We start from the raw sequence: 23,643 nt of genomic DNA on the forward strand, positions 1-23,643 counted from the left end.
TTTTATTTAAAGCTCCACAAATCTTTTTTCTTTTATTTGTGTGTGTGTGTGTGTGTATGCAGAGAAAGTTGTCAAAGGACAACTTTCAGAATGTTCTCTATTTCCACCATGTAGGTTTGGGGATGGAGTTCAAGCTGTCAGGCTTGGTAGCTGTCTCCCTGGATCTGTATTTTCTTTTAGTATTTTTATGGTTTGATTTTTTTTTTTTAAATTTTACAGTGGATCTATGACTTACTTGGAGCTTAGTCTTCGCATGGGGTGAACAAGTGGTTGGTTTGTTATGGACCAGTGCCTTATGTAATGAGAGGCTATTGGGCTGCCAGGTCCTCTGGAAGAACAACCAGTGCTCTTCTGAGCATCTCCCTAGTATTTGATAATTTTTCAATTAATCTTGGTTTGTAATAGAAATTAAAAAATTTTTCTCTATCTATGCATGTTTTGCCTGCAAATAGATCTCTATACTATGTGCACGCCCTGTGCTCAAGGAGGCCAGAGGAGAATTTCAGATCCCCAGAACCGGATATACATATGGTTGTGGACTACCAGGTAGGTGCTGTGCAGGCAGAGTTTTCCTGTGACCCAGCAGTCGCTCCCACATAACCACAAGAGACTTAGTGTTAATTATAGATGCTCGGCCGGTAACTCAGCCTTATTACTAACTAGTTCTTACATCTTAAATGAACCCATTCATATTAATCTACCTTCTACCATGTGGCATTACCTCTTTCATCTTGCACCTCCTATTTCCCTTCCCTGCCTTGTTGGTGACTCCTGTGACTCTGCCCTTCTTCCCAGTGTCCTTAGTCTGGTTTTCCTGCCCAACTGTCCAGTTACTGGCCAGTAGTTGCTTTGTTAAGTCAATCAGTGTAATTTATAGTGTACAAAAGGATTATTCCACAGTAGTGCTGGGAATTGAACCTGTATCCTCTGGAAGGAGAGCCATTGCTATTAACCCCGTAACCATCTTTCCAGCCTCCTACATCAGCACACATTGGGAGTGCAAACTGCCTTGGCATGAAGGCCAGAGCACCCCAGCTGTGAGCCCTTACCTTTCACCTTGAGTCAGGGGCTCTCATTTTGCCAAAGGCTAGCTGCCCACCAAGCTTCTGGGAGTCCTGTCTCCCATCCTGTCACAGGAACACTGGCTTTAGGTGGGTTCTGGGGACCCAAACTGGGGTTCTCTATCATGCACAACAAATGTCTCACCCACTGAGTCATCTTCCCAACTTTTTTTTCCTTTATATTTTAGACAGTGTTTCTCCATGTAGCCCTGGTTGTCCTGGAACTCACCCTGTAGACCAGGCTGACCTTGAACTCTCAGATCCGCCTTTGCCTCCCAGCTGCTGGCTGTGTGAGCATTTTAACTAACATAACTAGAAAATTTTCCACTTTTGTCTCCTATCAGGGGTCTAGAGTTTTATATATTCACCATTTCAGTGTGCTGTTCGATTGGTACTATCTTCTTTAATAATCAAGAAGTTATCGATAACCTTTTTCAATGTTTTATCATTGGAGTTCCTTTAATGACTTCGTTGACTAGCTGATTTTGAGATGACTTCTTTTACTTTGAGATGGCGTCCTTATGTAACCTAGGCTGCTCTTGAATCCAAGTTCTCCTGCCTTAGCTTCCCAGTGCATAGAAGACTCTCAGCGCGGCACTTTAGTTTTAAAAAGGGCTGGGGTGGGGGCCTGGCTATTAAATTGTTTTTCCAAACAGGGTCTTTCCACTCCTGCTTCCCTGCTGACCGAAACTAAGTACACCAAACTGACCTTGAACTCAGAGACGCGCCTGCCAGGGAGTAAAGGTGTGCTCCACCTTGCCAGCTGCTACTGAATTTTGTTAAATACATTTTCAGCCTAAAGTCACAACAATTTATGATGAAATGAGAGATTTTTGATATCAACTCCATATGCATCCTTGATACGATTCTACTAAGAGACACATCCAATGCCAGGAGGGCTCCTTTGTAGGCCCAGGCTTAGGCAGGTTTTCTCACACTTTTATTTGGGATATTTCAATTCTGATCAGATATGAGAATTGTTACATTAACTTCCCATTTTTAAATAATAAAAGCACTTTAGAAGAGAATAATTTGTAATTCCATTGCTTTAAGTCTCAAAACAACACTTGTTATTTATTGTACCATTGGTGCCAAACACCATTGTCTCTTTGGTGTTTGGCAGATCTCTAGACAAACTTCATATGAATCTCACTCTAGGTGGGGCACTTGCTGCTCCCTTAGGAGAGCTTTGACCTCTGGGACACCACTCATGTCTAGCCATTGTACCTAAGCGAACTCAGGAACTTACTCAATGTCTTAAGGTTGGCTAAGTGAATAGGCAGAGACCAGAGTACACATCACCTGGGATCCTCTCTCCAACGTTAGGCATTTCAGAGTAGCCATTTTCATCCATTATGAAACAGTCAAGCTCACTCCTGAAGTTCCTATACAGGCAATGTTTCATTTAAGCAGAGTGGTGGTTTTAAGAGGAACTTTTTTATTGTTTTAAAGTGTTATATTGTGAGAGCCAAATTACATTTTAAGTTTTAAATGTCTCTGACCAAGGACAGATAGTTTCTGAAATGCTGGGGGCTGTTTATGGAGATAACAAGCCACGTGTTTTCACTCCCTAAACAAGTTTGGCCCGTCTGTACTGGAGGTGATTGATCACGTGAGGGCAGGAGGTTCACAGGCAAGAAATACTGGAGCTTGTCCAATGTAGGCTGGAGGTGCATCAGGATGTATGCTTGCCCTTGATCAGACCCAATGGGAAATGTAATGAATTATGGGTTTTCCTTAAGCCAATGCAAACCGTGACTCAGGATCATTTCCCAGAGTCCATCTACCTGGTCAGTATTTAATTAAAGCTTGCTTCAAATTTGGCTTTAAATTGTGGTGGTGGTCGTATTCTCTTGGGATTAACAACACATATTTCCAATACAAATTTGGTACAAATTAAAGGGAAAGCATAGACGCACAAATGGTTGGGCAAGATGTTGATAAAAGTGCTTGCTGTCAAGGCTGGAGACGAGCTTGATCCCTGGGACCCACAGGGTGGAAGGAGAGAAGACTTCTGGTGTGCAAAGTCCTGTATAGGTGTTGCTTTTATTGGTTAATGAATAAAGAAGCTGCTTTGGTCCTATAGCAAGGCAGAATAGAGCTGGGGTGGGGGTGGGGGAGAACTAAGCTGAATGCTGGGAGAAAGTAGGCAGAGTCAGAAAGAAGCCTTGTAGCTGGGAACTTTACCAGTAAACCACCACCCTTGTGGTAAAATATAAAATAATGGAAACGGGTTTAAGATGTAAGAGGTAGCTAGAAATATGCACAGGCTAATGGGTCAAAGCAGTGGTTTAATTAATACAGATTCCCGTGTGATTATTTTGGGTCTGGGCAGCTGGGAACGAACAGCCTCCACCAGCAAACATCTCTTAAAGTGGGTCCTCTTAACCTTTGAGTGTCACAGTACGCTTGTGCCCTGACACACAATACTGTAATACAACACACTGATGCTGGAGTTAGAATTGTGTACTGCTAAGGGTATTTAGAAAGAACAGTAGCAGTGTTTTTTTTTTGAACCAGGGTTCCTAAGTGTAGTCCTGGATGCCCCAAAAGTCAGAGATCTGCCTGTCTCTGCCTTCTGAGTGTTGGAATTAAAGGTGTGTGTCACTACCGCCTGGTAGTTTAAACTGTAACCATTTTACGTGGCTAGGCATTTATTACAGTGTGGTAATTGTTTCAGCTGTCTTGAGTTTTAAACAGTTGCTGGGTATGGTGGTGTGCACAGTCCTCAGCCCAGAGTGGGACCCTGAGGGAGGGTCTCTTTGGGAACCTGCAAACAGGCTGTCTCTAGCAAGCCACGGTCCTGCTGCTGGTGCTTAAAACTCTCACCTCATTCAACCTCCCAGCCCCAGGGCTGTTACTGACAGAAATTCTTTCAGAATCTAAGTAGACAAGGGAACCAGGTATAGTGGTATATATATATATCCTGTCTCAAAAACCCAAAACAAACAAAACAACAAAAAACCCCAGAACTATCCCTTGCCACTACCACTCTATTCTGTGTGGCTGATGGGAAGATCAACTTTTGCAAAAACAAAGTCTGCAGTGTAATTTCTATGAACATTTTTCTGGAAAATGCTTTTTTCCATGGGGCTCAGGTGCTGATACAAAAAGTGTACTGAAAGCGGCTCTCCTCAACCATTAGGAAGCAACACAGAAGAATCCCAACTGCTGTATGCAAATACTAGCGCTGGGCTACTTCCTAGGCCCTTTCTATATATCTATGTCTGTGTGACATCGACAACAGGCGTCCTCTTCAAAGGCAGTGTCTCTGTAAACCTTGAACTTATGAATTAGGCCTCACTATGCCAGCTCTGCCTGCCTCTGCCTCCTGAGCACAGCGAATAAGGGACTAAAGGTAGACACGCCAGGCGTAGCTGTTCATTTGACTTCGGTAGTAAAGCCCGAAACCATGGTTTTAACAGAAAGGAAAAACAAAACCCATGAACAAAAAACCTTTTTGTAAGGTTTTACCGTGTAGCTCTGACTGTCCTGAAACTTACTTTATAGACCAGATTGGCCTCAAACTCAGATCCAGCTGACTCTGGATTCCTGAGTGCTGGAATTAAAGGCAGGTGCCACCAACCGTCTGTTATCTTACCAGACCACAATATAAAAGGGCAAAGTCCCTTCCCACAGAGAATGTAAGAAGCCATTTAAATAAAACAGAGCCGGTTTGTTTTATTTACAACACTCAGTGCATCTTACACATGACATATTTTCATTCCCCAAATCTTTTGAAAGCAATACCAATTCCAGTTTGTGCAATGAGTTTACAGGAAAACCTTAAGACAGCCATTAGACACTTTAGAACCTAACTGCTAAATTTTGATATTTCATACTATATTAATAGAGGACTGTTTTTAATTAAGAAAAACTAAACTCTGTAATTAATTAATACCCTCTGGGAACTTTAACTCAAATACAAACTGGATTAACCTATGAAATAATACCATTAGGTTTGGATAAATTATTCCAACTTCCCCTCCCCAATAAAATACATGCACAAATTAAACATGGTAAATTACATTAATGAAATTTTATTTCAATACTTTCTTTTTGGACTCTCTCAACTGTTTCTCAATTTAGGGCACGGATGGGGAGAATGCAGTTGGAGAACTCTGATATGGCCACACCCATGGCAGGGAGGCAGGTGGCTTCAGGGGCCCTCACCCCAGCCAGCACAAAACAGCAGGCCCTCTTTATTGCCATCCCCTTAATCGCCATTACCTAGGTTTCAGTGTTTTCTGGGTTGATGACAGAAACCAGTTCCTCTGTTTAGTGACAAGAAATCACTGTCCTGCTACATAAAGATCTATAAAGAGGCAATGAGCAACGAACACTTGAATAGCTGCCTTCTGAAAAACAAAATAGCCTGGCTCATAAGCCAGAGAGAAGGAAGGCACAGAGGCCATCTCCACACTGACCCACCCAGGGTACCACTGTGCTTGGTCTACTCCCATGACACATTGCTGCTCACGAAGATGGTATTGTTGGTACCTGGTGTAGGTGTCGCCTCCTACAGGAAGTGATTGAATTGGGAGAAATAAAGTTTCACGTTTGACCTAGCCCAAAGAATTAAAAGAAAAAGGAACAGTGAGGTAGAGTTGAGAGAGTTCAACTAAACTTCTGAGCACTGACCTTTTGGCACACTCTGAAAGTGCAGACTCCCCATCCAAGTCCCCCTGGGACACAACGTGGCAGCCCCCCTGAGGGAACGTGAAGTTCACAGAGCCACCTGAAGGCTCCAATCCTGGCGTATCAGCTATTATTTACCCCAATAGCGAAGCAAATAAAAACAATGCTATCCATTTCTGAATTTATTTAAACAAGTTAATTAATTTAGAAATCCCATTCAAACAACACTTCTGATGACATGTAAACACACTGCCGTGTTCCTGAAACAGATGCTAACACCTGAAAAAAAGCTGTTAATTGCTTGTGAGGAAAGCTGTCCGTTAGTAAGGCCAGTCTTCAGCAGAACTAAACCATTTTACATCTGGTAGCTTTCCCAGCTGAAAATATCATTAAACCACAGTCAAATAGAAAGACAATTTTGATGGATAGATCAGTACCATTGGTTATAGCTTTTAATCAGGTTCTTTCCCGGCGCCACTCACATCAATAAACCATGGCTTTTTTCTTATCACGATTCGTAAGCGGTGTTAAGTGTGGTCCTTGTCGAACACGGTTGGTTGGAAAAGGCTATTTACAGTGCACATGGCCACGCATGCACCATCAACAGTTAGAGAGGCCTGCCAGTGTCCTGGAGATCACACAGTGCCTGAAAACGGTGACAGAGCACACGTCATCTAAACCAACAGTTTCAAGCAGAAAATGTTCCTTTTTCGACCACAATTGCAACAGGTACATGAAAATTCTTAGAAAAACATGAATCCCCTTCAAGAAATTGATGCATATTCTGCGCACTACAGGTTAAGGCAGTAAAAAATGTATTCCTGATAACTGGAGGTCTCGACAATGTCAATTAAAGCTGTCTGACTACTTTTCCGTTCTCCATCATATGTTCAAAAGTTGTAAATTACTTCATTTTCAAAGTAAAAAAAAATTACTAGCAACTAAGAATTGACACTGGAAAAACTGCTAGGGAAAGGAAAATATAAAGTTTGGATTTTGCCTGAAAGTTTTCAAATCATAAACAAGAGCATTATTTGTTAGTCTCAGTCTTAATCATATTGAACAAATAATATAGTTTACCTTTCTTAATTTAAAATATACTGTTACTTTGAATAATTCAAGTAATGTAAGACTATCAAAAATAACTTTTTAAGCCATACAAGTCAATTGCATTTTTCAATGTTTTAATTAAGAACTTTTTAAGAACTGTAAACTAAACCAAGACAGTTTAGTTAACAAATGATAGATGCCTCTTTATTTGCACTTGTGATTCTTTTCATACAAATTGCTACAACAAATATGTAAAGATATGGCAGATCACGCATTTGATCGAAGCACTTTGATTTAAGCATAAAACAGATTCAAATGGTCTAAGTTCGTGCATAATTTCCAAGGAGCTGCCTACTGGTTTCTAGGCGGCCTTCTTTCTAATCAGAATCCACTGTTCCTCAGCTGCAGATGAGAGGGCACAATCTGTTGTAAACAGGGAACTGTTGTAAAACCAGATAATATTCTTCAATTAGGATCATTCTCGTTCAATTGAAAAGATTCTCCCAAGTGTCTTCCAGCACTGTAGTATGTATTCTGTTCACCTCTTAATCTCATAAATTAACTTTCCTTTGATTCCATTTTATGGTGTTGAATTCAGTTTTGTTTTAAAAATTGGTTTAAATTTATATAAAACTCTGTACATGTTCACAAATTATTGCATAAACAGCATAATCTTCAAGACAGTGTTTGTAAACACATGTCCAATTCAGGAAAAAAAATTCACGTTTCCCGTCTGGCTTTTTTCTTCTTTTTTATTTGTTTTGGAGATTCCCAGTTAGTTTCAGACTTGGCTAAGAGAAAAAAAAAAGGGGGGGGGTGAGGAGAGAAAAATATAAGGAGGATAGCCAGTATGGATCAATATAAAAGTAACAACTACTAAGAAACTTTTAAATGTTCAAATTTTATGTTTTAAGTTTTCCAGTCTTGGATGTTTTCAAGTTTGCCATTCTCTGTTTCCCTTCTTTTCAAGCCAAGGTTTTAACTGTAACTGCTTATACTCAGCTAATGTCAGCCCACAGATAACCGTTTCTTCTTTTTCTTCCCCTTCCTCCCTCCCTCCCTCCCTCCCTCCCTCCCGCCTCTCTCTGAGATGGGGCACTATTGTGTTCTTGGCAGCAGGAGATGAGGAGAGTAACAGGCAGCCTCAGGAACTTGAGCAAAGGAAAAGGGCAAGGAGCCAAGACAGCATCTCCAATCTTCACTGCTCGTGTTATCTTAGGACTGGCCCTCACAACTCAATTCTGCGAAGTTTCAAAGAACCACACATTTCCAGAAGGCGGGCGTGCTCTACTATCCTACCAGAAACCTAAGATCAGAACCTTTACACGATGTATGAAAAAATGCAAGAAGACAAACAAAGCACTTACTCTGCGAGGGAGGCACACTGTTTTGCTTAGGATTTGACTTGGGTTTGTCTGTGTCTGGTAACATCGATGGCACTTGGGAAGAGCTCTTGTCAGAGTCACCTTTGGATAAGGTGACAGATGGCTCGGTAGAGACAGCAGGTGGAAGAGTCTTGATAGGCTATTTTGGAATAAAATCATTTCAGAATTTTGTATAAATTTCATATAATATTAAGTATTATAGCAATATCCAGAGACTAGCAGCAAGCAAAATTAAAGTGGTTTCTAGTTTATAGGTAGCACTGTACCTCATTTCTGCCCTCTAGTGATACAACTAAACAAGGCATCATCTACAACATCTATGAATATAGTAAGATAAACATACAAGTTAAAATTACCAAAGGCTAATTTTTTTTGGGATGCTTTAAAAAATAACCTCTACCAATTTGGGCTACCTGACAGGATGAGTGGGCTATCCATTTAGTTTGGTGCATTGCTATCTTGCCTACCTATGGATGGGGGGGATGGGAGGTGGGGCATGCACGGCTTTAATCCCAGCACTCAGGAGGCAGAGGCAGGTGAATCTCTGTGAGTTTGAGACCAGCCTGGCCTACAAAACCAGTTCCAGGACAGCCAAGGCTGCTAAACAGAGAAATCCTGTCTCAAAAAAAAAAAAAAAAAAACACACACAAAAATGAAAAAAATTAAAATAGCTAATAAATCTCAAATAAGAGACTAATCCTACTTCAACTTTTCATGCTTCTGTTTCATTGTAAATAGCATTTTAGAAAAGTTCAATTAATTTCCACCAACTCTGAGCTAATCAAAACTGTTAAAAAGACAAAAATAGTGAATTAGCCCGGACTGGCCTATGCTGGCTTTGAGCTCAGGCGTCCTTCTCGCTGATCTGTCCTAGTCTCTTCTCTAAGGAGCAGGGATATTGCTAACAGTGGCGCTTGTGCGTTCCACAAGCAGACCGGGAAGGGGCCTAGTGATTCAAACAACCAGTACAGACCTTCAGACTCTTGGGTCTAGTAATGAGATTAGAAGAGTAGGGTGGTAACTTGTCACAGCAATATTAAGAATATTAAGTGACTCAGGGATGTGAGAGGTGAGTGAATCACTTCACTGGTCAGCTTTACTGTTCACTAGCACCCAGAACACAAAAACAAGGAAACTCGTGTTTCTCTTGCTCCTATGCTTCCTGGAGACTCCATGAACAGAAGAGAAGTGATGTGAGCTCAGAGAGCTGCTAGCATTCTTTCCTTCTATGCAGGAACCAAGCCTAAGCTCACGTTGCTCACATTTCCCTAAGTTCCTCGTATTACATCACACCTGCAGCTGCTATGGACTTCTTCTTCCCTTCTGTTTTCTCACTTTACGTACATTAAGTCAAAGACTCAACCTCCTTTTCATAAAATGACTTCTGAGCATGACTTAGGTAAAACACTAGAACGTCAAACACTCTTGGCTGTAATACTCACTCCTAAACTTTCTTTCTTTCTTTTTTTTTTTTTTTTTGATTTTTCGAGACAGGGTTTTTCCGTAGCTTTTGGTTCCTGTCCTGGAACTAGCTCTTGTAGACCAGGCTGGTCTCGAACTCACAGAGATCCGCCTGCCTCTGCCTCCCGAGCTGGGATTAAAGGCACTAACGCCCGGCTCACTCCTAAACTTTATGTAATCAGAGATCATATTCCTTTACCTCAGAACACTTTGAGGGATTGAAAGGCATCAAATCTAGATGGGAAGCACGACGGGCACTGCCGTGGACAGGACTGTTTGTCAGAGGTGTCCTAACTCCACACTCCGTCAGACAGGGACATTCTGTCTTACTGTTGCAGCTTTGTTCCTCAAACAGCAGGTAGCACATGCACCTCAACAACTTTTAAATGTGTGAATGAATCAGATAACTCAAATACATCTATTTTATTTAAATTATTTAGATTTATTTTATGTGTGTAAGTGTTTTGCCTGCAAGTATGTATGTATATCACGTGCCTGGCACTCAACTAGCTATATATGGTCGTGAGCCACCACGTAGGTACTGGGAACCAAACCCTGGTCTGCAAGAGCAACATGTGCTCCTAACCACGGAGTTAACTCTGCAGCATCCTAGGATATATTTTAGACACCTCGACCAAAACACCCCCCAGAAACAGGATTTCTCTGAGAGCCCTGACTGTCCTCAAACTTCACCTGTCTCTGCCGCCCAAGTGCTAGGATTAAAGGCGTGCATGACCATGTCCCAGCCCGAGGCAACTATTAATAAAAGAAAAGATTTATTTTATTGATGTTATATTAATATAAATGGGGGCTTGTTCACAGGTTTAGAGGGTTAGTCCTCATGGTGCCAAGCCCGGCAGTGGAGCAGTAGCTAAGAGCTACATCCTGTTCCACAGGCCAAGAAAGAGGCTGGATGTGCCTTGGGCTTTTGAAACCTCCAAACTCACCCCCTAGTGACACACTTCTCCAACAAGGCCACAACTACCAATCATTCCAATCCTATCAAAGAGTTCTACTACTTCATAAACTGAAGTATTTCAAATCTATGAGCCTATGGGTGAGGGTGTTCAAACCACCACATGCAAGCTATCCAATGAGAAATCAGGGTTTTTTTTTCATGTCATTGACTCAAATCTTTCATAAACTAGTCTCTTCTGACTCATCAATATTTCCATAAAAAGTGCATGATTAAAAAATATGTCATTGTCAGGCACATGGCTAAAATTCCAGCCCTTGGAATGTGGAGGCAGGAATTTATGCCCACTTTGGCTAAACAGCTGAGTTTGAGGTCAGTCACAGCTATATGGAACCTTGTCCCAAACAACAACAAAGTAAAACAAAATAAAAGCAAAACAATTAACAAAACTTTAAAAAATTGTTATCAAATTTTTAAACAAATGTTACATTTTGGGAAACAGAACTGGTCATTTTAAGGTGTGTACTTTGGGTAAATGTTGGCTAAAACATTTTCTCTTGGTCTTCTATGCTTTACATGCCTAGATGTTTAGAAAGAAAAAGCACAGTACAGCAATCCTCTTTAGCATTAGGGGACTGTTTTGAGATTGGCAGTGGGTACAGGAAACTGTACATTAAGGTCTATGCCCTGGTTGCCACCCCCCCTTCTTGAGATAGGGGTCTAAAAATGTAGCCTTGGCTGGCTATAAACTCAGAGATTCACCTGCCTCTGCCTCCTGAATGCTGGCATCAAAGGTGTGGGTCACCACTGCCAGGCTTCCTCTCCACAATATTTACTGATCTGAAAATCTTTTCACTTAAAGGAGAAGCACATATAGCTTCTCTTTGATCAGTAACAAATCTCTGTGCTTGGTAGCTATTATTATGTAAAATAAAAGGGTTACTGCACATACGCACCAATGTAGTTTAACAACCAATCTGACAACATGGATGAGTACCCAGGTGATGTCCTTACACAGCATGACATTCTACCACACTACTCAGAATGGCATATACTTGCATAGTACTTCAATAAAATGTGAATTACTGTATAATTATTAAGTCAAGAAAACCTTATTAATTCTTTAAAAAAATCACCTGGCTATTTTTGACGATTACTTCAGCTGGATCACTAGTGCTCATGGTCTTCAGGGAAAACACTCTCTCCTGTTTTGGATGGGCTTTGGAAGTATTCACAGGAAGCTCTTCTCCATGGTCTTTTTCTAGTTCTTCTGTGTCCTGCAGAAGAAAGCAGCCTGTGAGGTTAAACTTTATTCTTTACTGATTAAAATTCACTTTGTTCCAAAGACATCCTGAGAAAACAAATTCACTTAAAAAAGGTGTCCAAGCCAGGTATGGTGAGATCATGCCTGTAATCCCTACACCTGGAGGACAAGGCAGAGGGACTGCTCCACGATCAAGGCCAGCCTGGACGGGAGTGCAATCCTGTCTCAAATCCTGTCCTCTTAAATTACATATACTAACACCCCCCATCCCCAGACTGGTAACCATTCTAATTAAATAAACAACTCAAAGAGAATAAACTAACATTCAATTTAAAAGGCGCATACAGCAAAGAGGCTGATAATGGAAACAGAGTTGCACTCAGTTACTTCTTCAAGGAGCAGTGTGTTCACTCACATGTACACATCCACATTACAAAGGATATACAGAGACCTCCAATCTGACCATGACATGACACATCCATGTAATTCCAGGGTCAAATCTCTTAATTTCTTTGCCTTTATTCCCTTAACTACAGAAGTTCACCCAGGAAAATTCTAAAGTCCTGCCCAAGTTTTAATGCTTCCTGTGTTCACTGTTTAGACTTAAAGTTTCAAGGCATGGCAATGTCAGACTCTATGCCTGTTCTAACAGCTGCTCGAGAGGACGGCAAGCGTTCCCTTCCTGGCAGTGAGAGGGCTCAGTGGGTAAAGGTACTTGCTACCATGCCCAACAACCTGAGTCTGATCCCCAGCACCTACCCAGTAGAGACAATCGACTTCCCAGAAGTTGGCCTCTGACCTCCACCACATGCTGTGGCACAGGTACAGGCAAACACACATAAGCAAATGTCACTTAAAAATTCTGTGTGTTTTCCATCTTTATGTGGTTTTATTTTTTTTCCCAAACTTCATTTTTTTAATTGATTTTTATTGAGCTCTACATTTTTCTCTGCTCTCCTCCCTGCCTCTCCCCTTCCTTTCAACCCTCTCCCAAAGTCCCCATGTTCCCCTCCCAATTTACTCAGGAGATCCTGTCTTTTTCTATTTCCCCCAATATTGCTGTTTCTATGGAATGTGATATGACAGCAGCTCAAAATTCGAGTGTGAATTTAAGGTCAGCACATAGCTGAACCCAAAGTTCATTGATCTGGTGAGACTGGCTAGACAATGAGCTTCAGGAACCTGACACCTCAGACCTTATCCTCCCCTGCTGAGGCTGAGACTACATGCACACAACACCATGTCCACCTTTTCTGTGGGTTCTGGAGATCCAAACTCAAGCATTGTGCTTGTATAGCAGGTACTTTATCAAATGATACACCTCCCAAATCCCTGCCTATCTTCATGATGAACTAGTAATTTCATTTATAAAGAAATGGTTCTCTAGGAATAGTCAGAGACTAGGGAGGGGGAAGAGTTCAGGTAGGACTCAGGAAAAAGTGATGCCTTCTTGAGATAGAGCATCCTTGACCCCACTGATGCAAAGTGACAGGTGGCTGGTGGCAGCCTCCAACCTGGTGGACTTCTGAAGAATATGGAAGGTCATGGTTAGCTGGCAGTATGGAGAGAGCCAAAAAGTGGTGTTGGCTGGTTTTGGAGACAGGAAACAGACTAAGATGTTCCTGGGGGGTGTTCCCGCCTGAAGAGGAGGATTAGAAAGCAGGTAGAGAGGGAAACAGAAGTGGACTTCAGTCTGTTTCACCCTCGTGCTGGTGAAGCTAAAGGCATATGCACAGAAACTCTGAGATTTGTTTCTTTTTTTTTGGTTTTTCGAGACAGGGTTTCTCTGTGGTTTTGGAGCCTGTCCTGGAACTAGCTCTTGTAGACCAGGCTGGTCTCGAACTCACAGAGATCTGCCTGCCTCTGCCTCCCAAGTGCTGGGATTAAAGGCGCGTGCCACCACCGCCTGGCTGAGATTTGTTTCTTCATGTGTGACCTTGTGTTGCCTTTCCTGCCTCATCATTCCATAATAAAAAGTACACGTGCAATTTGATTTAGTTTTAAAGGTGTAAATCTCTGATATATTTTTTAGGATAATACAATTCTTAAAAAAATTATTTATTAATATTTTATGTATGAGTGCTCTACATGTATGCCTGCATGACAAAAGAGGGCATCAGACCCTATTACAGATGGTTGTGAGTCACCAAAGTAGTTGCTAGGAATTGAACTCAGAACCTCTGAAAGAGAAGCCAGTGCTCTTAACTGCTGAGCCATCTCTCCAGTCCCAGGGTAACACAATTTTTATTATACTAATATTATGTAGCAGTTCCCTAACATGCCCAACTTTCTTTTAAACTCACTGGAGAGGGCAGGAGAGATGGCTGAGCAGCTAGGATCACTTGTTGCTCTAAGAGAACTGGGTTCGATTACCATCATCCACATGGTGGTTCACAACCATCCATAACTTCAGTTCCAGGGGATCTGATAGCCTTTTCTGACCTCAGTGGACACTAGGATACATGTGGCACACATACACACATGCAGGCACAACAAACATTTTTACAGATGGTTCACACGCTGCCATTTATCTCTACATATTCTTAGTGTCTTCATCACCTTTCCGTATCACCCACAATGGGTGTATGACAACGAACACTGTTGAGGAACTTTACCTGTGAGAGAGCGTTATCTTCACCTTGCTTCTTCTTTTTCTTTTTCTTCTTTTTAGATTTTCCAGTTGGAAGAACTCCCTCTCCTTTTTCTTTATCATCATCTGAGACCTGATGTTAAAAGCACAATACTGAAGTAAACTCCACTGGCTACACTTATATTACAACAATTACTGTGAAATAATTTCAGTTATGTTTGGTCTTTATTTTCCAAAATCTAAATAAGAATAAGCTACGACAAACAAAATTTTAATAAAACATTACTTAAACTCACTGGATGAAAACAGGACTTTAGATCCCGTCATTATCATACTTCCAGGAAAGGAGTACTACATTGAATTTTGTGTCCATTGAATTTCCTATAAATTTAGGTAGGACAAAATTTTATAGAAATATACAGTATCACTTAGATCTTGCTCAAAGCTTTAGTGCATTTTCAAGTGTCTATTCATATTTAATTTAATATAGCTTTAATTCATCCCTTTTTGCCTTTTCTTGTCTTTGCCAATGTTAAAGAACTGAATCTAAGGCTTTGCACATATACTAGGCAAGAGATCTAACACTGAGCAGCACAAATATCCCTATTTCTCTCTAGACCTCAAACTTTACTCTAGATCCTTCTCATTTACAGATATATTAACGCAGAGGCTAGCAAATTATGATCCATCTCAAGGCCAACTTCCCCCAACCCCCGTGTATATATACATACACGTGTGCATATCTGTGTTTGTATGACTAGTCCCATTTGTACCATGGCACTGGCATGGAAGTCAGAGGCAACTTAGGTGTTACTTCTTGTCTTGTATCTTAAGACAGAATCTTTTTATTGTTCAATGCTACGTATTGGCTCTCTCTTGTCTCCACCCTCCACCTTGCTATAAAATCACAGTGATTAAAGATTTGTGCTACCAGGCGTGGCTTCATGTGAGTTCTGGGGATTTAACTCAGGTCTCAGCACTTTATCAGAGACCTCCTCAGCCCTCCCCACGCTATGTGTACAAATGAAGTTCATTTCTAGACTGTCCAAACGTTATTTGCAGAGCACAGGAACCTGTGTTAAAATCGCTATCACCATTGCCCCCATACTATGTGTTGCTGTCACCTACTGCCTCTCCTCCAGTCCTATCTACCTAGTTTTTCCTCTGAACTTTTTATTTGCTAGTATTTCTCTCTGGGCAAAAAAAAAGTTATGTGTCTGATGTTTTGCCGGTTTGTGCACCAGATTGATGTGTTTGGTGCCTGAGGTGTTGGATACCTTGGGGATTGGAGTTACAGATGGTTGTGAGCCACCAAGTGGGTGTTGGGAATCAAATCTGGTCCTCTGTAAGAGCAGCCAATGATTTTAACCCTTGGGCCACATCACTCCAGTCCCCAACACTAACCTCTTAAGTACTCAATTTTCTGAAATATGGCTTTTAGCTCACGATTTTTTTTGGATAAGGACTGAACCCAGGGCATTGTACATGCTAAGCACATGCTCTAAAACAGCTGACTCCAAAATCTGTAATGAAAATGATCTAAATTCCCAGGAAGTAAATAGAGTGACAATCTTCAGGCCTAATGTCCCTAACCATTTTGCTGCTCCTCTGTGGCTTTGGTTCCTGTCCTGGAACTAGCTCTGTAGACCAGGCTGGCCTTGAACTCAGAGATCCACCTGTCTCTGCCTCCCGAGTGCTGGGATTAAAGGCATGCGCCACCACCGCCCGGCTCATTCTGCTGTTTCTTATATTGTTCTCCTCCTTCCTGAGACTCAATTGTCTCTGCCTCTGTGGTCTAAATTCCCCCCTCCCCCATGCTGACATGTGCTTATTCTGGAATTCACTGTATAGACCAGGCTGCCCTTGAACTTCCAGAGATCTGCCTGTATCTGCCTTTCAAGAGATGGGATTAAAGGTGTGTGTCGCCGATTCCTGGCAGTCCTCGGTCTCTTAAACAAATAATCATCACCTAATTCCTTATACTTACTCTTTGATCATTAGGGATCGGTTCCTGGGACTTCAGAAGTGAAGCTCTTTCTTCATCTACCCAGTTTCCCCACTCCTCTGCTGGTGCATTCCAGTCTGAGCTGGGATCAGCAGAAGACAAACCATCTAAAAGTTAACAATGTGAATTAGTTATCTGTCATTCTGCCAGAAGCTAAAATTCAAACACTAAAAATCCTTTATGTTGAATTAGGCTGTAATTTAAAACTATTCTTCTACCCCTTGGGCATATTTTAAGAGCTAACAAAAAGTGGAAATGTAATAGCCTTTGTCCAAATGCTGCTAGGCACAAGATTAAGCAAAACTTTTAGATCTGCGACTCCCCTTTGTCAATCTTCTAAACCTGCACTTTTCCCTCTGTCCATCTTTAACCTAGCCTAAGGTCTGGTCATATTTTTGTAACCAATTTGTTTTCTAGGGCATAGAATTAAGCTTTAATTGTAGTACCAAAATCTATACCCTCCGGTCACCTTGTAATACACTTCCATCTTTATAAGCTCTTTAAGATTTAGGTTCTTCAAATTTAGCAAATCACGACAAACTGCTTTCTTTCCTCTTCTATTAGTTACTGATGACTCTAGAAGTATTCGAGAACTCGCAGGGCTTGGGCAGCCTAATCTCAAAAACAGCTTCACTCTAACTGTCTGAATTCCTGTCTTTCACTCCAGAAGCACTAATATTTTACTTAGGAAGCTACCACTGGTCAATGCACAAGCCTACAATTTTTCTTGGCGAAGTGATTCCCAGAGGGGATGCTTCTCTCTCTTCCCTACAAACCATCCACCCCCACATACACTCTTATAGTATCTGCTTACAGTAAAGTTTTGTTTAAGGTAACAGAGGTTATACTTTACTTCCAAATGGTCATAAGTCTTCCTTTCCTAGCATAGTTTAACTGCAAGAAGTCCAATAATTTCCCATAATTTCTTTTCTTTTCTTTCTTTCTTTCTTTCTTTCTTTCTTTCTTTCTTTCTTTCTTTCTTTCTTTTTTTTTTTTTGGTTTTTTGAGACAGGGTTTCTCTGTGGCTTTGGAGCTTGTCCTGTAACTAGCTCTGTAGACCAGGATGGTCTCGAATTCACAGAGATCCGCCTGCCTCTGCCTCCCGAGTGCTGGGATTAAAGGCATGCGCCACCATCGCCCAGCTACTAGCTTACTTCTTCTTCTTCTTCTTTTTTTTTTTTTTTTTTTTTGTTTTTTGTTTTTTCGAGACAGGGTTTCTCTGTGGCTTTGGAGCCTGTCCTGGAACTAGCTCTGTAGACCAGGCTGGTCTTGAACTCACAGAGATCCGCCTGCCTCTGCCCCCCGAGTGCTGGGATTAAAGGCGTGCGCCACCACCGCCCGGCTTAAGCTATATGTATTTCACTGCTTCTGGGATTTCTAATCTGTTCCGGTGACCTGTTCCTAGTGTAATGCCAAACATGACTAGGACGTATTTTTGGATCAAGGAGACAAATTTGCCTATTTTATGCTTAATGCCATTTTAGTTTTCCGAGGCTAACTTTCTACTTTTTATAGGAAAGATACTCATAGATCTTCATAAAAGTTTTAACACACATTTGAGAAGACCAAACAATGATCTGAGAGAACACTCACAGAATATAACAAACAAAAAACAAAACAAAGATAAGCCAAACAAAACACAAAACCTTTTGCCCATTATGATCACAAATTTATGTGAGAAAGACACATCAATAGCAAGTATATCTTCTCAGAATTGAAGCTCATCTACTCATGGGACAGTTCCTTATTAGGCTCTAACCACGCAGTAGAACCACATTAAGTAGGTTCAATAGTTAAAAACAAATAAATGTGCAGAAGCCACTATACAGCTAATGGTCTAACTATTCAGTGGCGATGCGTAAACCTGAGAAGAAAAGAGTGGCACATTCTACCAGAGGACTTTGGAAAACAGAACGGTGGGGTTGGGCTAAGTCTCAAGACGATAGAAGACTTTTAAATAAGCAGAACTTTTGGTCAGGAAAATGAGCAACAAGTGATTACAAGTGTGAAGTATGCTACAGAAAAGGCAATCCTTTCCTGTCTCAAAATTTATTATCACGTATCACAAGCAGATGGATATGATGTTCTGCCAGTACTAATTCAGAGGTTAAGAACATGGGCTGTATTGTGAAATAAATGTCCATTAATAACCCTTTATCACTTAATGTGATGTAACTGGTCAAAACCCCTCCCCCTTTCGTCTTTTTCTTTTTTCAAGACAGGACTTTTTTGTGTATCCTTGGCTCACACTGTAGACTAGGTTGGCCTCAAATTCAGATATGTTTACTTCTGCCTCCAAGCGCTGGGACAAAAGGCATTCACCACCAAATCCGGCTTTTTCTTCTTTTTCTTTGAGACATGCACCACCCTACCTGGCTAAATTTCTTAAGCTTAAGGGGCTCTATACCAACTTCATGCAGTTCTGACAGGATGATGTAAGATGCAGTAAATGCTCAACAAGGGCAGCTACTGTGTGAACTATCAATGGTGACATTAAAATCAGTTAAAACTGATGGATTTGAGAAATCTCCATGAGATATACTTCTTTTTGTTTTAAATGCTAAGGATTCAACTCAGTGCCTTGCCCATAACAGGCAAATGTCCTACAATGACTACATCCCAACTCCAATAATATATAATAGTTGATATATCTTAAATACAGTCATCTTATAAGCACAAACAGATGAGTCAACTGCTCATCTTATACCAGCATTTGCTAATGATACTGCTAGAGGATTTCAAATGTAAGAGTATCACTGGGAGGAAACTCATTGATGAAAAGCTCTGGAAACTTGTCCATTAGCCATGTCTCTAAGACTGTCTGCCAGGAAAGAAACTATAAAGAACAATTAAATATGCAGCATATTAACACATGCTCTTTCCTTAAAGAATACTATAGGATATGTGGAGAGAAACAAAATCTAGTTTAATACTTAGTGAATTCAAGTTTGGGAAACAACTGTACTCTCTGGTTTAATTTCTTTAAAAACATTAACAGAAACATAAATCTGTCCTGACTACATAAAATCCTATGCTATTTTTCTCTCTACTAAATAGAGATCAATTTTTAAATTAACTGGGTCGAATAAACTACTTAATAATTTAATAACCCAAATTTAAACACTATTACCCAGACATTTTTCAATGAATAATGCTTAAGATTTATAGGTTTAATGTGTTAATAAAATATGTAGTTTTTGTCTGTTTTGGTAGTGATGGAATTTGAACATGGCTCTGAGCATGCTAGGCAAGAACTCTACCAATGAGTCATATCCCCTGCCCTAATGAACTTCTTAAAACATATTTTCTTGAAAATGACTCATAGCGTGGTCTTATCCATTTATAAACAGAGCAATTTCCCCACCCCAAAATTTTTACATGAGTCTGCCAATGCCTTTTAATACAGAGCTGTATTAAAATATGTATGTATATATGTATACACACATATGTGTCTATTATATGGGTAAGGAATCTATTTCTTCATTTAATCTGCTCATGAAATAATGTTTTGGGTTCAAGAAAGAATTGCTAGATTCAATCCGAGGATCAGCTATCTTTCTTGAGACAGGGTTTCTCTTTCTGTGTAGCCCCGGCTGTCCTGGAACTCACTTTGTAGACCAGACTGCCTCTACGCCTATCTGGCAAGGGATCAGCTATTTCTATCAGAAAACTTCTGTCAACAGTAGGTTATTCTCCATTCAATCCTCCACTGAGTAGCCTTTTTCTCACTTGGCTTCCCTTGCCATCAAGTTATTTTGCCCCATTGCTGCTGGTGGTGGTCCTTTTGATCACAGCAGACCCAGGTTTCTAAACTTTTACTATGGATTAGAGACCAGTGGCTTTCCAGGAACATTCCAAGCAGCAGATTGGGACCACTGAAGCATGCTGCCTTATGGACCGAGTAATGACTACGTGTTGCCCCACAATGATAGATAGTTGTTAAGAGATTGTTGATTTTAATTTGTGACAAACTGGTATTAGAAGCAAACACAATACACCATACAAAGCATTCTATAAATTCAACGAATACAACCCCCCCAAAAAACAAATAAAAATCCAAACCAAAGCCACATTAAAGATGACACACACATATATACACAAAAACAAAATTCAGACAAAATGAAAAATAAATTTTGGATGTAGAAGGCTGTCAATATGGCACAGCAAACTTGAAGGTGTGTTCTTGATTATATATATAGAATTTCTCTTACAATAGAGTCTCAAATAGTTCAGGTTAGCCTTGAACTTGACACACCATGTAGTCAAGAAAGATCTTGAATTCCCGATCCTCCTGCTTCTTTGTGTGCTTCATCCCAAGTACTGGGGTTATACTTATCGACCCCCACATGCAGTAGGTATGTTATGAGTGAAACCCACTAGTATATGCATATAAATACAAATGCATATACATGTTTTGTTCTGATTTTGGAGACAGTGTTTCTCTATGTAGTACTGGCTGTCCTGGACTCACTTTATAGACCAAGCTGGCCTCAACTTAAACAGCTCCACCTGCCTCTGCCTCATGAGTGCTGGGATAAAAAGTGTGCGACACCATTTTTTTTCTATAGTTTAATTTTATGTAATGTGTGTTTACCTGCATCATGTATACCATGTGCGCCATGGCCATGAAGGCCAGAACAGGGTATCGGATCCCTTGGAACTGGAATAACATAGTTGAGCAATCGTGTGGGTGCTGGAACTGAATCCCTGAGCCATCTCTCTCGACCCACCAGGACCAAACCCATAAGATTAACACTTATCTATTTATTCATTTGTGTGTGTACGTATGTAGAAATGAAATGAACCAGTTCTCTGCCATCATGTGGGTTTTAGGGATCAAACTCAGGTTGTAAGCGTTGGAGGCAAGTGCCCTTACCCTCTAAAACATCCTGTCAAACACACCTGGCTTTAAGGATTATTTAATATATGTGACTTTCCTTTTTTAAGCAGTGAACAATAGTTTTCGTATTAGAAAACCAGCATATAGGTAAGGTAAAATGTCTAGCAGGACAGCCTGTAGCTGCTGGCTCAGTGGTCTTTAATCTCAGAAGCTCAGATTCCTTATTGCTGCTTTCCTAGTTCCGCAATGAAGAGATGATTATTTTTCTTAAAAGCAGCAGAGACAATTTCTCTTTAAAACCCATTCTTTTGCATCTGTATACAACTTGATACATTATAACTTACAGAATTTTCCCAAAATGATTCAAAGTAGACAGAACGGATTCTGTTCCGTTTTGCAGTTCAATATAGATTCCAAAACAAATGATAAAGCTCAAAACATGAAATACTGAATTTTAGACCCAGGATTAAAACTAAATTTTCCAAACAAGCATCCTTAGCTGGACATGGTGGTACACACCTGTAATCCGAGAGCTCTAAGACTGAGAGCATAAACAGCCTTCCCTCTCATGTTAATCTTCAGACACAGGCCCCTCTATCTCTCTAACCCAATATCCCTAAATGTGTAAGGACTGCTTCAGCCACTGTGTTACAATGCTCATCTCCATGATTACCACCGTCATTTGTGACTGCACACCCAGGAGTTAAAGAGAACAGGGGAATCAAGACTAGCAAGGCCTGACCCCACCCTTTAACTAGCTGTTTGTGTGGTCTGCAGAAAGAGACTTCTTTTGCTTCACTTTCTTTATCTGAAAAGTGTGAGGGAAAATAGTATCTGCTTATTACAACTGTTTTAAGTATTAAGTGAGGTGATAATGAGCAGAAACCCGAGACCAGTCCCGCGCAGACAGCCTTTTATCATCATTACACTAAACACTCTGTAAAGAACTGCAGTACTGGGATGATGGTGCATGCCTTTAATCCCAGCTCTTGGGAAGCACAGTAGGTGAATCACTATGAATTTTAGGCTATCCAGCTTGGTCTACAAGAGCTAGTTCCAGGACAGGAACCAAAAACTACGGAGAAATCCTGTCTCGGGAAAAAAAAAAAAAAGTAATCAAGTTTCTCTTTCAGGAGGTTTCAACACAAAAAATTAAAATAAGGTCAAATTAAAAATATTCACAAGATAATTTTAAAAATTAATTAAAAAACTTTTACACAAGAACATGAAATCTGTACTTTCTTTTCTAAAACAAAGACCAAAATGATGGAATATTTACAAGGTAGGAAAAAATGCAGCAAAAAAAAATTTAGAGGAAAGAATAAATTCTGAAAATTGGACTTATGGGGGGGACTTAGAAGTCGGTAATTTAAAATAAAGATGGTGAGGTTTTCAATATGAAGACCATACTATTTTTCCCTTTCTTAATTTATTTTTGAGACAGAATCTTGTATATAGCCTTGTCTAGCTAAAACTCTCACCCACACAGACCAGACTCGGCCTTGCCTCTGCCTCCTGGCAGAATAGCTTGTTCCACAATGCCAAGCTTGCTTTATCTTTCTTTTAAAGGTTTCTCTGTGCAGCCCTGGCTGGTTTTTCCATTTGTCTCTGCCTCTTGAATTCTGGGATTAAAAGCATGTGCAGCCACCACCACCGAGATGATTCTCTTTAAACGTATGTTTTCATTGGAAATTGGGCTGTGAAAGTGGTTGTTTTACTAGCACAAAAATGTGCACACAAATAACTCAAAGCCACTGCTATAGACTCCATTCCTTCTTTTATAATAAAACCAGAGAAATAGAATTATTCATTTAAACAGAAAAATTTAAAAATTAGTCCTACAGAACAACTATAAGAAAGACTGCTTCAGTCATAATGGAAAGTTAGATTTAATCCCATAGGTATCCAGAATCAAATTCCAAGTAGTATAGGAGTGTCAGATTATATTACTATGACCTTGAAAGGGTAGAAATTAGGATTAAAATTAAGACATAAAGCATGAATTCAGGGTGTTACAAAGAAAATTCTGCAGAAAGTAACTGAAAAAAATTTAAAAGGACATACTTAACCCAGACCATTCATCATCGATATAGGGTTGATTACGGCTAACATCCCACTGATAATCAGAAGTGGTAGACTGAGAAATTGGCTCAGCAGTAGACCCTTAAATGAAAAATGAATGCAATAAAATTAAAAATGGGTTTTCCTAAGGATGTTTCATAACAATAGATCTATACTTTGCACATGGACTTTATTTCTCCTAAAAGGAAAATTTTAGACATAGCAAAAGTGTTAACTTAAAAGGAAAAGTAAAATTGAGGGCAATTTTAAATTAGGTATGATAATAATTAGATCTAATCCAACACCACCACTCATACCATCCAGAGTCTAATTTTTGTTGTCTGCAAATGTTAAAATGTTGAAAAAAAAATA

The 23,643-nt window shown here is 40.3% G+C and overlaps 1 protein-coding gene across 4 annotated transcripts in view; it reads right to left on the bottom strand.

Moving 5' to 3' along the window:
• Positions 1–4,715: 4,715 nt before the first annotated feature.
• Mtdh (metadherin) overlaps positions 4,716–23,643 on the bottom strand; it is a 48,878-nt gene continuing 29,950 nt past the window's right edge. For 3 of the 4 annotated variants that reach the window (XM_026789772.1, XM_013354114.2, XM_005368143.2), the window contains 6 exons: positions 23,275–23,373; positions 16,353–16,477; positions 14,391–14,498; positions 11,648–11,788; positions 8,117–8,273; positions 4,716–7,540 (listed from right to left, as the gene is read on the bottom strand). In XM_026789772.1, coding sequence (XP_026645573.1) covers positions 7,470–7,540; positions 8,117–8,273; positions 11,648–11,788; positions 14,391–14,498; positions 16,353–16,477; positions 23,275–23,373 — 701 coding nt within the window. In that variant the 3' untranslated portion in view covers positions 4,716–7,469. The remainder of the gene's footprint in view (positions 7,541–8,116; positions 8,274–11,647; positions 11,789–14,390; positions 14,499–16,352; positions 16,478–23,274; positions 23,374–23,643) is intronic. The other variant, XM_013354113.2, reaches the window with a different exon arrangement.

Source organism: Microtus ochrogaster, unplaced genomic scaffold (assembly GCF_000317375.1).
Source record: "Microtus ochrogaster isolate Prairie Vole_2 unplaced genomic scaffold, MicOch1.0 UNK29, whole genome shotgun sequence".
In the NCBI taxonomy this organism is placed as follows: domain Eukaryota; kingdom Metazoa; phylum Chordata; class Mammalia; order Rodentia; family Cricetidae; genus Microtus; species Microtus ochrogaster.